Genomic DNA, 16,047 nt, shown 5'->3' with positions numbered 1-16,047 from the left:
GAGCTCTGGATAGCTGGACTTTAGAGGACTGAGCATGCAAACCGTTTTCATGTGATCTTAATTGTCCTTTCCTCAGAAATCTCCTGTGTGTGTGCGTGCGTGCATCTTTCCCACACACACACACACACAGGAGATGTTTCTCTCCATGCTTCACTTTTAGAGATGTAACTGAATAACAGGAACAGTAAAATGGGAGAATCTTATTACTCCTCTTACTCCTCCTCCTCCTCCTCCTCGTCATCATCCTCATCGTGGCAATGTGTGATCTCCTGGGGAGTCTGGGGAAACAGGTTGGGGGGCTTGATCTCGCTAAAGGAGCGTGTCAGCTGGTTGCGCTTGCAGTCCAGGTCCTTGCAGTCGCTGCAGTGTTTGCGGTTGCGCGTGGACAGCGGCGAATCCGTGTCGATGTCCACGTGGGCGTGGTCGACCGTCGACTCGTGGGGCATCTGAAATGGAGGAGCGAACACAAACGCGTCAGGCCTTTGGCCACACTCGGTGTCTTCGTGGAGCTTTGGCGCAGACCGACTGGTCTCGGTCGTAACGCAGATACGCACCAGGACGTGTGCAGCTCTGAAGAGGTAGCTGAAGGGGTAGTACAGCAGGTTGATGAAGGAGGCCGCATACAAGTCGGCGTAGCGCATCACCTGAGAGGCGAACAACGTCTGTCTGGACCCGCTGCGGAAAAGACTACCCATCATGCCGTAGCACATGTCCATGTCGTGGGTGACTTTCTGCGAGGGGAGAAGGAGAAGAGAGGAAATCGGCGATCCTTTAAAATGACACCAGGAAAAACATTATATGTCGAGTACGTTTTGGTTTTCAACAGGCGCTACCTTGACTCTCCTTTGAAGAGTGCTGATGTCTGGCCTCTCATTGCTGCTGCTGTCCAGATGTCTGGAAAAGGACAGGGAGAAAGACGGTGAGAACGAGAAGGGGGGACACAGGATATGACATCACTGTACTGAACGCTAATGTGGAAGTCGTCAGGCTTTAAATCTCTTCAGCAGAACCCGGTTATCAGGCAGCCAGCAGGGACTGACCCTTTAGACTTTACCCTGTTTGTGCGGCGTCACCGCAGAGAGCAAAGAGCAAAGAGCAGGAATGCTGATTGATCTGGAGGGGAGGAAGGTCTGAACTTACTTGTAGAGCTCTGCCAAGAAAATGTCCAGGCCCTGCAGCTCCTCGAATAATGCTGGAAAACACATGAGATATGAATCCCCGTCTGCCCGCGACCGATCCGATCTGTTACAGCAACTACAGAGACGCCACAACGTCGGATTCAATGCAGACGATGAGCGAATGAACGACTCAATGACCTTTGTCCACATCTTGGAAGATATCTCACCTCTAGCAGACAGTTGCTGACCTCAGATAAGTAGAAACATTTTTTTTTTTAGTTTAAGGTGTTTGGCGCTGCTGGGTCCGGTGAGCTACTATAGATGGCAGCAGAGGAGTGTCTGATCTCACTGCTTTGCTCCCCGTGGACGCGCTCGGAACCAAGCTCCCACAGCAAGTCAAGAATCATTTACAAACGGGAGCCGGCAGGGCAGCTAATTCCCCGCTGATATGAGATCATGTGCTACGTTTTCTAAATATCCACGTCTGAATTTGCAGCTGCTGCTTTAGGTTATCTCCCTGTCCGGACCTTTCTAATGATTTGGATTAAAGACTCACAGCTCTTGTCGGTCCACACGTGCAGCTCCTGAGCCAGCTCTGGTATGACCAAGAACGTCCTCCAGCCTTGACGTTTCTTGGACTTGAGTATGTCCCCAAAGATATGGTCTCCGATGTAGACTATGTCCTTCCCCTTGGCTCCCAGGAGGTCACAGACGATGTCTGAGGAACCTGACGGAGAACGGCCGGACATGCATGACTGACTGAAAATCTGAAACCAACTGAGGCGAAATGAATTCTGGGTCCAGCTCTACCTCCCGAGTAGACGATACCATGGTGCAGAGGTCCCGTGTAGGTTCCGATCTTTAGACGTCCTGTTGTCTGAAATGTAAAGCAAATAACCAGAATGGAGAAACAAAGACCAGCATCTGAACTAGAGCGCGCTCAAGATCTTAATGAACGGGAGGGAGTGTTTCTACATCTACACCAATCTTCTTTCATCCTTCAGCGCTTTATTACCGGCTTTAAACATCATGCTCACCACTGTTCAGTGTGTCCATCTCTGTAAGTGTAGACCTATGCCGGAGTTTGCTATTTACAGATCTCTCCTTGTGCTGCTTCCTTTATATCTTTGTAAATATATGTTTAAAAACGCTTCACAAATGATGGTCAGAACAGATTCTTCATAAAATTACTCAGAGAAGGACCAGAAACAGCCGTAACTTCTTAACTTCTGGGGAATATGATTCCATTCCTGACTCCTATGTGACCGCTTTTAAAAATGAAACGCACTTGAAGTTTTAAAGTTGTTGTAAATAAAGTCGTCTGCCTATCAAACGGCGGATTGGGGAGAGCTTCGTCTCCGACGGTCAGATTCACACAGGCAGCTGTGTCAGCTCACCGTGTCGACTTGTCTCAGGACCGTTCCCTCCGCAAAGAACAGCGGCTTCCTGGCGTCCACCAGGATCAGATCAAAGTAGGCCTGCCAGGGCCGGTGGGACGAATCAGCCTGCGACGGGGACAGACACACACACACACACACACACACACACACACACATCAGCAACAAGCCACACACGCATTACATATTCAACCTAATCTGAAGGGATGGGGAAACCTGTTTTACCTTTGGACCGTGGGGAAAGTCAAACAGGTAGGTCATGATTTTCTGTGAGAACACAAAACACAGGGCGACAGTTAAACCCCAATGCAGCGGTGTTCCTAGTCAATACAGGCCCTGGTGCATCCCACAGAGGGGCAGAAACGGTTCCCGAGAACACCACCGTCTGCCTCATCAGGCCTTTCGTTACCGTTACCCCCAAAGACGGGGCACCGCTACCACAACTGAAAGCCTGTACTCACATCGGTGTATTTGTAGTCACTGTTGGTTGCCAAGAAAACCTTGGAAACTTCATTCATCCGGCTGAGGAGCAGAGGCAGCTTCCCCTGGTGGGAACAGGGAGGCAGAAAAGAGCCGAGGATCTTTACAAAGAAGCTTCTTCACAGTGCGTGTGTGTGTGTGTGTGTGTGTGTTGTGTGTTCACAGTGCTCTTGCAGCAGCCTTCAGGAAAACAATCCACTTACATCCTTCACTACATACTTCTCCAGGTTCTCAACAGTCTTCTCCTTCAGAGTACCCTGCAAGACGAGACAGAGGGCATCAGACTCGAGGCTGAGAATCTAGATTTCAAAGGCACCCGAACAATGTTCCATCTAATTTTTCATGTGTTTGAGCAAACACACACACTCCCTGAGCAGACCCTCGGACAAATGTGAGCAACATCATAACAATACATTTTATGTTGAAGGCACTATATTTGAAAGAAAACCTCAAAGTGCGCAAGAGTATAAAAAAACAAAACATAAAAACAAGAGATAAAATCAACAAATAAAACAGAGAAAATTAACAAGCAAAGGAGGTACAATTTATTTTTGTATACGGAGGAGGAAGGGCGTGGGTGATGAGTATATATATTTTTCTTTATATATGATAGTATTTTATAGTTTATTAATACGAGTATTTATGTTGAATATTTTGCTATAAACTGAATAATAGTTACAAAGGGGTAGGAATAATTTTAAGTATTCCACTTCTTCCGACTCCTTTTTCAAACTATGTGCTGCGTTTTGTTATGTCTTGTTTCTTTTGTTATTTTATCAGTATTTCTTTCTTTTGTATGTACAAATATTTAAACATTTTTATACATGTTCAAAAATAAAATTCATTCAGTCATTTATTAATGTGGAACCCCTCGTCTGCAAAATACAGTATCTAACCAAATTTGTCCTGTGTCCTTCTCACATCTCCAACGGTTGGACATGTTGTCCAGGTTGATGTCCTCGTCTGCCTGCAGCTTTAACATTATACGCATCGGCTCGTCCAAACACTTCAAGACCATTTCTGGATGCCATTTTAATACAGTTCATTAAACTAAATTCTCTTTCATTCTGCTCTGGATGCTTGAGATGTAGCACAAACAGCTGAGATGTTTTAGCTTCTAGATTTGAGTGCTGCAGCCACCACGTCTGAGAAGGTGCTGATTGACCCACGTTTAAGCTTTAGCCTCATTATGGACTTGAAGTGACGTCTGAGCTCAGTGCCTCGACGTCAGAAACAGACAAGTCCTTCTTCATCCTCTGAAAAACGTGCGTCGCTCAAAAAAGAAAACATCTGCCCCAGTCTCACCGTTCCTTCTTCTGTTTGCGCTCCACCTTTAACACTCTGTCTAGCAGAATGACCATAGCAGTCATTTTGACTGCTCGGACATTATAATTTGGATTATTGTTATAATGATCTAAGAAAAAATAGGTGGAATAAGTAAAAAAAAAAAAAAAAAAACCATCAGGCCACTAAATGAAAACTATAATGATTGAGTGTTTTATTTATTTAATTGACGCAACATAACGTCTCTGCAATGACGCACGCCAACTCCAACTGCAACAATTATCTCTGTGAAAAACAAAACAAATGTATCCTGCTTTAAAAACAGGCCGGTGTCATCATTTGACCCTAACAATGATAATTATTAACTATTATGAACATTCCAAAATGCTGTGAGGGGGCGGCCAGCCAACTGAAGACACTCTGCTGTTGTGATGCAGGATTTGAGATAAAAATGCTGTGCAGTCCCGCACGATGCGGGACGACTGGTCACCGTCCATCAGAGTCTTCCTCACCAAGGCTCTGACGCAAGGCCAAAGCCTCCATAACTTTCGTTTTATTTCTACTTGTCATTTTCGTCTCTTTTGGGTTAAGAATGAAGCTATAACTAAGTTTTAGCTTCACAGAGCCTAAAAAACAAACAAACAGACAATGGAGCAGGAGAAAGAGCAGGACAATGTAGCAAAGAGTGACGTATGACACGCCCACATGACACGCCCTGTAAAACGCATGCTGTCAATCTGACTGCGCTGATCATTTGAGGTAGTAATAAAACAATGTTATAATAATATATACACACATTTAGGAAAAGTCAGGATCCCATTGGTACATAGTTTTCTTTTTTAAACCAAGTTATAACGTTGAAAATTTTGAAAGCAGTCAAAATGACTGCCTTGGTAGCTCTCGTGTTAAAGAATCGCATCTCCTTTTCACTCTGGCGTGCTGAGATGACGTCACCGCCCGTTCGTCTTGTCATCATTATAAAGGGTCGACATCAGCAGCACGTCGCATCATAAGCGCGTCTTCCCTCCCCGTCGGCCACGCCGCTTTATTCGCTCAAACACCTGCGGCGGCGGACGTCGATTAGCTGCGTAAAAACGCACACGTGACTCTCATCGTTAGCTGCAGCAGTCGGTCACCCACTGACTCACATTGAAAAGTAGCACTGGATGCATTTTTACGTGTTTCTATTATTTTCAATTCAGGTTGGATTTTGTTTTTGTGCGCTGCAGAGATTTTCGCTGCGCCAAGAACGCATCTGAGAGGGAACGTTGCACCCAAACATGCTTCCAAGGAAACCACCCAAAATAAGAATAGTATCAGTATCAAAAACATCAAAAGGAACAACTTTTCATTCGTGTGTAAAACTCGGCGAGGCTAGAAAGTATAATTAGTGATCTGCTCAACTTAAAGAGGGAGGGGTGAGCAGTTTTCGCTCTCTTTACCGCCATTATAATTATCTCACAATCTCCACGGCGACCGGTTTCTACTGGGTGCCGCCTGCTTTGGGTAGAGGGCAGCGTCTATAATAACACGTTTCTGGTTTTTAAGCCGCTCGGTTTAGTCGAGTAACTTTACGATGGAGCCGGTAAACTGATGTCAGTGCGCTGGAAGTGCCTTGCCTTGAAGTGGACCCAGTCGACGGCGTCGCGGACGTCCTGGAACACGCTCTTGTAGGACATGAAGAGGTCGCCGTTCTTGAAGCCGTTCTCGCAGCTGGAGGAGAGGAGCAGACACACACGTACACAGCCATCGGAGAGACCGGGTCTTAACAGGGGCTTTTAAAGAAGATGACATTTGGTTTTTTTCTTCTGTTTGCTTTTAAATGGGATAGCCTTCCCTTGTTGGAGGGGTCCCCAGCCAAACAGGAAAGTATTCTCCCCCTAAAAGACCAACAACCAGGTTTCAGAGGACAAAGTACATGCAGCCATTCCAGATCACATTCTCATCAAATTTGCAGGTCATTGTACTTCTGATAACATTTTAAAAAGATATATATTATTTTTGATTAAAATTTAATCATCAGAATGAGGAAACAAATTTCAGTCCATGCTTCTCTACAATTAGTAGAATTGTTGCAGGGCCCAGTCCTGACCCAGTTTGGCTTGCATTTGTCTTTGTGTTGCGGTGTAGGCGCCCAGAACCTTGTTGCGTGACACGGAAAGTACCAAAAAGATCTTTACCTTGTGTATCGGTCACAGTTGGAGAAGAAATCCACAAGGCAAGCTAGGAGGTATGTCTCTGTGGAGATAAAAAAAAAAAAAAAAAGCTCCATCACTCTAGTGTCGAACGCAACAGGAACAGCTAACAGGAAGTACTAGTTCATTTCATTTTACAGCGCCGTAGGCTCCTCGTCAGCGCCGAGCGCTCTTACCGGGCAGGTTGAAGAGTGTGTTCAGGATATAAAAGCGCTCCGTGTCGTCTCTCTGGATAAACTTGTTTGGGTACCGCTCACGGATCTCAGGGCTGGGAAGAAAGACGAAAACGACAGGATGCATTTTATTTTGTTTAAAGTTCTGCGAACGCAGAAAAAGAAAATGACTCGACACACAATGTAGAATCATCTTCTGAATGTATGCATCTATTCAGAGACGCTGGAAACACTCACCCACGGAGGAAGTTGAATCCGTGGACGCACACCAGGATATTGCCGTAGGCGTCGACCTTCAACAGGTTTCCGTACATGGTGTCGAACACGAGGCCCCTGAAGAGAGCGAATCATAGAAGTCTACATCACCGTCCAACCCTCGTCATCCTCATCGCTCATTGTGTTTGTGTGACTGGCCCGACCTGGTGGGGAAGGACGGGTCGTAGACGAAGCTGAGCAGCTCCTGAGGGTAGCCGATGGAAACCAGGCGCTCCACCGTGAGCTCAAAGCCCAGCGACTCGTACTCCGGTGATTTGTACACTGGAAATGCAAACAGCCAAAGTGAAATCTTAACTCTGAATAACTGAATCCGACAATTAAACACGTTAGTCAGTATTGATCATGGCGGAAAAATCATTGCTATTTCACGATGTTGACCTCTTGATCAATCCTGATTGAACATCGTAGGAATTTGGGAAGAATAAATTTATTTTTTTTAAGCACACTATTCTTTTTTTTCCTCTCCGTTGAAGGTAACTGGAATCGGCTCAGAGAGGGCGTTTGTGTAATGTTATGTACACAAAACGCCACGGCGTGCGCAGGGGAGGGGCCCGGCCTGGGGGCGAAGCCGCCGCACGCAGCCGGTGGAGGTCACGCGTGTTAAACCGCACACACACACGTGACCGATGTAACTCCACTCCAGAGTGTGTGTGTCTGTTGTATTGTTTAAAGATCGATCCACCACGACCCTCAATGTTCTATTTATAACCCCCCCCCCCCCACACACACAAACCACCTCGGACAGATATTCATCCTGGGGCCAAACCTAAAGCCAGGCGGTTAAGGGATCTGAAAATAAAAACGCAGATTGATGCTAGGCTAAGAAAAGTCTAGCCCAGGATTACAATGCTATTTGACACTGGGGAAAGAACATGTCAGATGTTATAAATACTGAATGGAGAATGCGCTTGTGTTGTTGCCTAGGAGGGGAGGGGGGGGGGGGGGGGGGGTCACTGAAGGGGGAAGGGGGAGAAACTGGATGATGCTGCTCGCTCCGTCCTTCTCCCGGTCACTGATGGCTCACGCAACACATGATAAATAAGAGGACACCCCAGTTTAGCATAACAGAGATTCACGGTGATCTTTTATCACACAGTCCTCTGTGAAGCGAGGCTGTAATTATATCAATTCAATTACAGTCCGGCTTGATTTCAGATGATTCACCGAACGAATTCAGCGGCAGTCCAAGTAGACAGACGCTCTTTCATTCAGCTCTCTCTGATCAGCTGACCACGGGTATAGCCAATCGGATTTCACAATCAGCAAATCGGAGCTAACGCATCATGAGACCGCCTTGCTGTGCGCAACAGCGTGAAATCAAATCATATATCTGTAAGGCATAGTGTCCTTTCTCGTGGTTTATCCTTCAAGAGCCACCTTACAAATAATACTGCTTAAGTTAAGGGCTTAAAGAACTGCGTTTGAAAGGACACATAAAACGAACGAATGGAATCCAAAAAAGTCCAACATAAATGTGTTTACATGCTGTTAATAAAACTATATGTCCCAGAATGCAAACGTTCTTTAATAATACCTGATATTTTAAATGTTCATGGCTAACTAACCCAAAACGAAAGATCCTTTTCCAACTAATTTGTGACGTCATTTTACATGTGAAATCATCAAAGGATGTAAATCTCAAGAGCAGGAATCATTTGTGTAAGTATAAAATAACTTTATTTAAAAGGTAATATTCACGTGGAGAAGAGTCGTTGTTGTGATGTGACTGCTCGTCGCATCCTTGAGCCGAGTCAAGGATGCTTTATGGTGTTTCATCGCTCCGTCTCACGTTTCTCACACCGCCGTTATGCGTGTACGCACACACGCACACACACACGCACACACCCACACACACACACACACACACACACACACACACACACACACACACACACGCGTATGACCGTGTACTCAGAGCTGAACGGAGATCTGTTCATTTGTCTCTCTAAGAGATTGTTGTCAGATAGTTATACTCCCTCTGCTCCAATCGCTGAGGTGTGTGGTTTCTCTCCAGTTTATAAAAAGGGTCACCTCAGGCCTACATGTAACAGACCCCCCCCCCCCCCACACACACACGCACACAAGGAAAACAACCCAGATGTCTGCCTTACTTTATGTGATCTCTGTTGAGATCCGCATCACAAATCTGCAAACAGACAGGGACCGATTGCCCAGGAAAATAACAGCTTAGGAATTGGGAGCGAACGCTGCCAATTCCGAGCGCACTGTGAAGAAGGGGGGGGGGGGGGGGTTGAGCAACATTTTGTGCAGCGTTGTATTGCTGGCACAAAGAACGATGTGGCAACGTGGTTTCATACAACGCTGCTCCGGCCTTGGAGAGCGTTTCAAAATGCGTGACGCGTTTCCTGTCCCTGCAAAGTCACAGGAATCGCCCGTTTGAACGTCCGTGTGATGAGCAGCAGCGAGGCAGAAGCAACCTCACAGCGTCTGGTCTCGAAAAAACGTAGCCGATTTTCAGGAATATAAATTGCTTTTTGTGCGTTTTTGAAAAACATCATTATTTGAACAATGACAAAAGTGGAAAAGTATTAAAATTTGGGGGGGAAAGAAAATGTAGGTACCTTTGTACGTATGCGGTGTTTCTACACACAACTTCTAATTGAGAGAAATTACGTTGTTTCAATTTTTAATCAAGGGCTGTGCATTTTAGAAGCAACTACTTTGAAACATTAACACTTTGAAATCTACGTAATAAAACCAGCGCTTCGCCCACTTGCTTAGAAACCACGCCCGCTTAAACCTGATAAGCGGGCGTGGTTATCAGGTTATCCTTTTTATCTTGTTCATGGATTTTTGAAAGGACTCTGAAATGAAGTGGCAGCTTGTGCAGGGTGCACGGTGCCTTTATATCTTTATACACCAACCATGAAAAGTCAAAGTGAAGCGGAGTTGATTATGAGTATTATGGGATGAGCATTTCTAACTGATTTTTGAATGGGGGTTTCAATGCTAACATAAAATATTTGTTACCGACTCCATTCTGTTTCAGATCCGGATGAAATTCGGTGGTGAGATAGAGCCCCCCCCACCCCCACCCACCCTACATGACTTCCATAAACATCAGTCAATATTCAACTGAGATATCATATTATCAATATGATATCAACCTATCATATTGTGCAGAAATATGGGGGAGCGCAGGTAAAACATTAATAGGTTCATTAGGAAAATTACAAAAAAAGGCTATTAGAATAATCAATAAAGTAGGATATTTTGAATCAATCAATAATTTATTTATACCAAATAAAACATTAAAATTAGTTGATATTGTGACAATTAAAATATTGGTGATTCTTCATAGAGTGAAAAATAACAATATCCCAAAGTGTATAAATGACTTCTTCAAATTAAGGGAAACCCGCTATAATCTAAGAGGTATATTTATTTTCGAATGTGTTAAAGCAAGAACCAACGTGAAGTTGAGGTGTGTTTCTGTTCTTGGAGTGAAACTGTGGAATGACTTATCTGATGATTTAAAACAATGTATTTCGTTAACAAAATTCAAAAAATGTCTCAAGTGTGAAATAATTAATGAATATAAAAAGTGTGTATAAATAATCATTTGATATGTAAAGCCAATCAAATTGTCTGTATTATAGGATAGGCTTCAAAAAGCATTGCTTCTGCCTATTCCTTTTTTGGTTGTAATGTATGTTTAGTTTTGTTTAAGTTGTATTTATGAATTTTTTTGTCTCAATCTGACAACCAAAATAACACGTTTTGAAGCTCCATTTACTGCAATGTTAATGAAAATTTCAAACTCATTCACAATCCAGGATCTCTACTGGATTATGGCCAAAATGTAATCATCTGTTCCTGGTAACATCCCCAACATTTCCTGAAAATTTCATCAAGGTCCGTCCAGAACTTTTTGAGTTATCTTGCTAACGGACGGACAAACAAACGCCACCGATTACATAACCTCCGTCTCGGCGTGGGTAATAAAACGGGATCATTTAAATCACACAAAACTTTATATTGTCTTTCAGTACATTCACATCTGCCAGGCCGCCCGGTGACACCACGAGCTCCCCAGCAGTTGACGGAGCGCGCCTGCGGTCGAAAACTGAACACCCTCCAAAGACACATGATCGCCACTGTCCGAGCAAACATTAACACTTTGCTGCAGGCTCCCATAAAGAGAGCCAGGTCAACAGCTGAGCGGCTGCAAAATCTCCCAAACTCCGGAGAGGGATGGGGGCGCAGAGCCCGGGAGGGACCGCGAGTGATCCCCGTTCCTAAAGGAGTCATCGCTGATCGCTTCGGCAAACAAACGTGACCTGCTTTTGAAAGTCAGGGTGGATTTATTTATAGAGGCACAGAGACCAAAAAGCCGGGGCTGAGTCACTGAACACAGGAGGAAGAATAGATGGAACGAACCCAACATAGTCATAGTTTGCTTTAACCCTTTAAACCCTTTCAACTGAAGAAGTGTAGCAGTGTGCGATTGTGTCGTCAACTCACCCGCTAACGTGTAGTCCATATCGAAGCCAAAGCATTTGATCTTCTCCATCGCCAAGCTTCTGTTCACGAACACTCTGCAGAGGACAGGATCAAATAGTTCAGTTGGGACGTTTCAGAAAGACAAGTGTTGACTCAAAAGGAGGACACCGCTACCTGGAGCAAACGCTCATTTGGACTGGATCTAGTGGAACCCAGAGTGTGAGCTTCAGTGAGTCTGTCCAGTCACCACAAAGAACGGGCCGCGATACCACCGCGGCTCACGACGCCATCACACAAAATGAGATGTGTGACGAATAACGAGGTCAGGGTTCACGGTGGTCACTCTGGGTAGTTTTAATGTGTGGAGACATTTAAGCTACTCATTCACCGCCGTTAATGATGCTGTGTCTAGAAAAGCACTCAGAGCTTACCGATAACAAACTGTCACTACATCTTGGCAAAACCAAACTGATTCTTTTTGGGTCTAAACACTCTCTACGTGAGATAAATGTTAATGATTTCAAGGTCACAGTCGATAATACAGTAATCTCCAGCAAAGAAGAGATTACCTATTTGGGCTGTGTTCTTGACAAATACCTGTCTGGCGATAGTATGGCAACTAAGGTGATCAAAAAAGTCAATCAGAGAACAAGATTCTTGGGCAGAATGTCTGCTTTTGTCAACAAAAGTGCTCTCCGGACGCTTGCTGGAGCCCTCGTTCAGCCCCTCTTTGACTATGCTAGCACCTCCTGGTATTCAAACATCAAAATGTCCCTGAAAACCAGGCTCCAAACCTCCCAAAACAAACTGATTCGGCTACTCCTCAATCTGGGGCCCATGACCCACCTTCTTCCTGGACATTTTGCTAGCCTAAAATGGCTCAGGGTAGAAGACAGGGTTAAACAACTCAAAATGGGATTGGCATTTAAAATAGTCAATGCAGCTCTGCCCTCAGTCCCCTCAATCCCTGCATACCTGACGGAACACCTCCACAGATTTAGTGACACCCACAGCCACAACACTAGAGGGAGCTCAAACAACAACCTGATTACCCCCTCCTATAGGACTAACATGGGTAAATCATCTTTCTACAATACGGCCACCCAAGGGTGGAACGGATTGACTCCCGCCCTCAAAACATGCACCTCTTTGGCCTCCTTCAAAAAGGCCCTAAAAATACACCTTTCAGGGGGACAGAAACGGAGATAGTCATCACGACTCTCTCCGGATCAAACCCCCCCTCCTTTTTTTTGTCCACCTACGTTGCACGTATTAATTGCTTTACTAATTTATTGTAATTTATGTAAGTTATTTATTGGCATTCATTGTCATTTTGCATCAGTGGTGTAATTTATTTTAGATTATTTGTTAGTTTGCACTGGCGGTGTAAAATCATTTTATTTTTGTTTTTCTAATGTTACGTTGAATCAATTGAGTAATTTAATTTAATATTGGTTTTATTTTTATTTGTATTGTTAATTGTGGATGATTTATGTACGAAGGACTTTCAACGGAAACAAGACCGCAAGGGCTTTTTTGAAATGCTCCTCTTAGACAGGATGTTTTCCCTGTACTTGTACTGTAATACATGCTACTGTGTGACTGTACTTGTACTCTAACATTCTATCTAATAAATATATTCATCATCATCATCATCAGCGCAGGCCTCCGCCAAGCAGCTCATTCCACTCCTAATTGGAGTTACACCGTCCACATGGTGATCTGGATCATCACCAGAAGGTTCTAGATTGTTCTTGGTATCTTTATACACCAACCATGAAAAGTAAAAAGTGAATCGGAGTTGATGTGTATTTTTAACTGATTTTTGAATCCGTAAATTGAGTTTTTAATGTTAAAATTAAATATTTGTTACTGACTCCATTCCGGATCAGATCCGGATCCATAATCCAGGATCTCTTCCGGATCAAAATTTAATCACCTGTTCCTGGTAACATTCCCAACATTTCCTGAAAATGTCATCCCGAACCTTCCAGAATTTTATGGGTTATCTTGCTAAGAGTCTTTCCGGCGATGACATAACCTCCGTCTCGCTACAGGCGGCGGCAATAAGAAGCTGGATTACAAAACCCACAGCAGCAACAAGTTATAAATATAACAACAGCGGTGAGAGGAAAACCCGTCCGACCCGTTTGTGGGTTAACAGGAAGTCAGCCGAACCGGCGCACGGTAAAACCCAGAAACTACCCTCCAGGGAGCAGCTCAGGTGCTGAGTCATTACCGTACAGGTTCAAGATGGGGGAGTGTTGACATAAGCAGGTTGGCACAGCTTCCATAGAACACACACACACACACACACACACACACACTCTGCTAATTTAACTTGGCACAGACCAACACAGCTCATCTTCTTTCTGCTCCATATTTCCACAGAAACTAGATATTTATACACGTGAGAAGTACGACAAAAAAATCAACAAAAGAAGAAGAATAAAAAGACATTTTCCCGCTGCGATTAGAAACTAGGCGAGATCCCTCCGAGGCAACAAGCTCAACTAGCGATGCTCATCTTCAGAGTGAATACCTGGAGGCAGATCCGTAGTGAACGAGTTCCCATTTGGATCGCAGCCCGCCGGACGCCTGCCGATGCATTCCGTTCAAAATTCAGCCTCAGATTGACTCCGGGTTGATCCGAGGTGCTCCAGTAACACAGGGCAGCGCCGGTCTGCAAACAAAGCCTCCCCTGACTCTCTCTCTGCCTCTCTCTCTCTCTCTCTCTCTCTGTTTGCTTTCTTGCCATTCAGACATTTTCTGACATGTTGCAAAAACGATTGTGGCCATTCGGCGTCCTTCTCTGCTGTTGCTGTGGCTGTTGTTGTTGTTGTTGTTGTTGTTGTCGGTCAGGCTTGTTGTCGCGCGGCGTTTGCCGGTCCTCAAAGACATCCAGAAGCATCACAAGTCAGGTGGAATGGAGCGCGCCTCCAGCTGCTTACCAGGCGGAGGCGCGGCGCTAAACCCGCACAGAATGAGTTTGCTTCCCCTTTTAGAAGAAGCTCAACACGGAGAGCAGATTTTGGGATTTTCTCTCATCATAAAAAGGTCAATGTTCAACGCGACACCCGGAAAAGGAAGCCCATCTTATATGAAATGATGATTGATGTGGTGTATATCAATTCTGATCATCGATGGGCAAATGTAAGCCTTCCAATTGAGATCAAAAATCAAGTCAGCAAGTCGACCGGCTTAAAAACTTCAAAAGCTCGAATTTTCCAAATTCAGGAACTTTGTTCAAACAGTCATCATTAACCCAGTTAACACTTTATTATCGTGTTATTACCCTCCGTCGGCAGCGTTAGCGGTTACCACCGAGCTAGCAGAAGCCTTTTCCCGTGAGTGCAGTCAAAGAGGCGCGAGGTATAACTTACTGCGAGTCTCCGGGAAGCATATTAACAGTGGGCGGAGGTGACTTGCCTCTGCTTTGGTCTTTCTGACAAAAACAATTGCCTGAAACGACTCTCGTAGGGGGGGGGGGGCACACCCTGAGCAGAATGCAACTTCTGCTCCATCCGAGCGCAGCTGTACGGCTGTACGGCGCCCAGATTGTTTCCACTCCTCCCTAATCTCCCAAAGACGGTGATTAAAGTCCCAGTGATGAAAAACAAACGCTTTATCTCTGCCGGGCAGAGTCGTCAGCTCGCTGCTATGTAAGGCGCATCGCTATCAGGCTGCATTGTTTCAGCTCTTGGTTTCAAGGAGTGGTCTTTGTGCGTCTGGGAGATAAATAAAAGGTCGCCTTAAATGGTCACTTGCGTGAAAAGCGGCGACCGAATGGCTCTGGGCGACTTTCGTAAATCAAGGCTTCGACCGGAGCCACGGCCGTTGCTATTTTTATTATCTTTGCATGCGGGATTGGTGGCGTCCGTTTGCCTGCACGCGGAGAGAGGATGGAGGAAGACGCCGTAAATAGGGGGCTGACGGACCCGTGGCAGCTCGCGTTGACCTCGCGTTGACCTTGTGAGCACTGCGGCGCCCGGCGGAGCGAGCAGCGAGAGCAGCTTGTGTTACAACAAGGAATCGGTTAACGCACCAGACGCTAGCTCAGCGTGAGCGCCGCAGTAGCAGCAACAGATGCATCACGCGACGTAGCGCCTTTAAACCGATCACAAGTTTTAAGTGTACGAAGTCGGCCACCCAAGCGTCCGGCCGCGTTTTGCCGTGAGCCAAAATATCGTGTCAGGAAACCAGAAACCAGAACTGCGTTTATCTCACCGATGATACGGCTCTCGTCTGTACTTCTTCATCGTCAGGCCGTCCATGTTTGCAGGTAAGTCTGCATAGTTCTGCAGCCTGTCGCTCCATGACGTCGTCATCTTTAGAGCCTTTTGATGGCTAAGGAGGAAAAACAAAAACAAAACAAATACCCAGTAGTATTATTATTAGTTTTTAATACAAGCTCAAACACAAAACTATCTCTTGAAGCCACTCTAAATGTATAAATTCAACTCCTTCTGTGGCTCCGTCTGTTATAAAGGAGTTAAAGTCCCATCATTGATGAACCGGGCAGAGTTGCATGTTCTGTTCGTCTCCTATCTGTCATTCTGCGTGACGTCACAGCAGAGGCAGAGGTCGGCTCTCTTGTTCTCGCCGCTTCTTCTTCCGTTTGTTTTTTAAATCGAATCTCATTGCGGTATGAAAGTGGGGC

General features: G+C 45.2%; 1 protein-coding gene across 2 annotated transcripts; it reads right to left on the bottom strand.

Annotated features, from left to right (window-relative positions):
- Positions 1 to 212: 212 nt before the first annotated feature.
- nt5c2b (5'-nucleotidase, cytosolic IIb) lies at positions 213 to 15,715 on the bottom strand. Of its 2 annotated transcripts, none has more exons than XM_068751369.1 (17): positions 15,613 to 15,715; positions 11,409 to 11,516; positions 7,067 to 7,184; positions 6,885 to 6,980; positions 6,651 to 6,742; positions 6,460 to 6,517; positions 5,899 to 5,992; positions 3,199 to 3,252; positions 2,977 to 3,060; positions 2,741 to 2,782; positions 2,516 to 2,623; positions 1,929 to 1,995; positions 1,675 to 1,845; positions 1,141 to 1,192; positions 834 to 894; positions 555 to 731; positions 213 to 446 (listed from the first exon to the last, which is right to left on the bottom strand). In XM_068751369.1, the coding sequence occupies exons 1-17, from the start codon at positions 15,713 to 15,715 to the stop codon at positions 213 to 215; spliced, it is 1,719 nt and encodes a 572-aa protein (XP_068607470.1). The 2 variants fall into 2 exon arrangements, with proteins under 2 accessions (XP_068607470.1, XP_068607471.1); XM_068751370.1 differs by having other exon boundaries at positions 11,409 to 11,482; positions 15,615 to 15,715.
- Positions 15,716 to 16,047: the final 332 nt, after the last annotated feature.

This window comes from Brachionichthys hirsutus, chromosome 17 (assembly GCF_040956055.1).
Source record: "Brachionichthys hirsutus isolate HB-005 chromosome 17, CSIRO-AGI_Bhir_v1, whole genome shotgun sequence".
Taxonomy (NCBI): domain Eukaryota; kingdom Metazoa; phylum Chordata; class Actinopteri; order Lophiiformes; family Brachionichthyidae; genus Brachionichthys; species Brachionichthys hirsutus.
The sequence above is the reverse complement of the archived record's forward strand: the minus strand, read 5'-3'. Positions and strand labels throughout refer to the sequence as shown.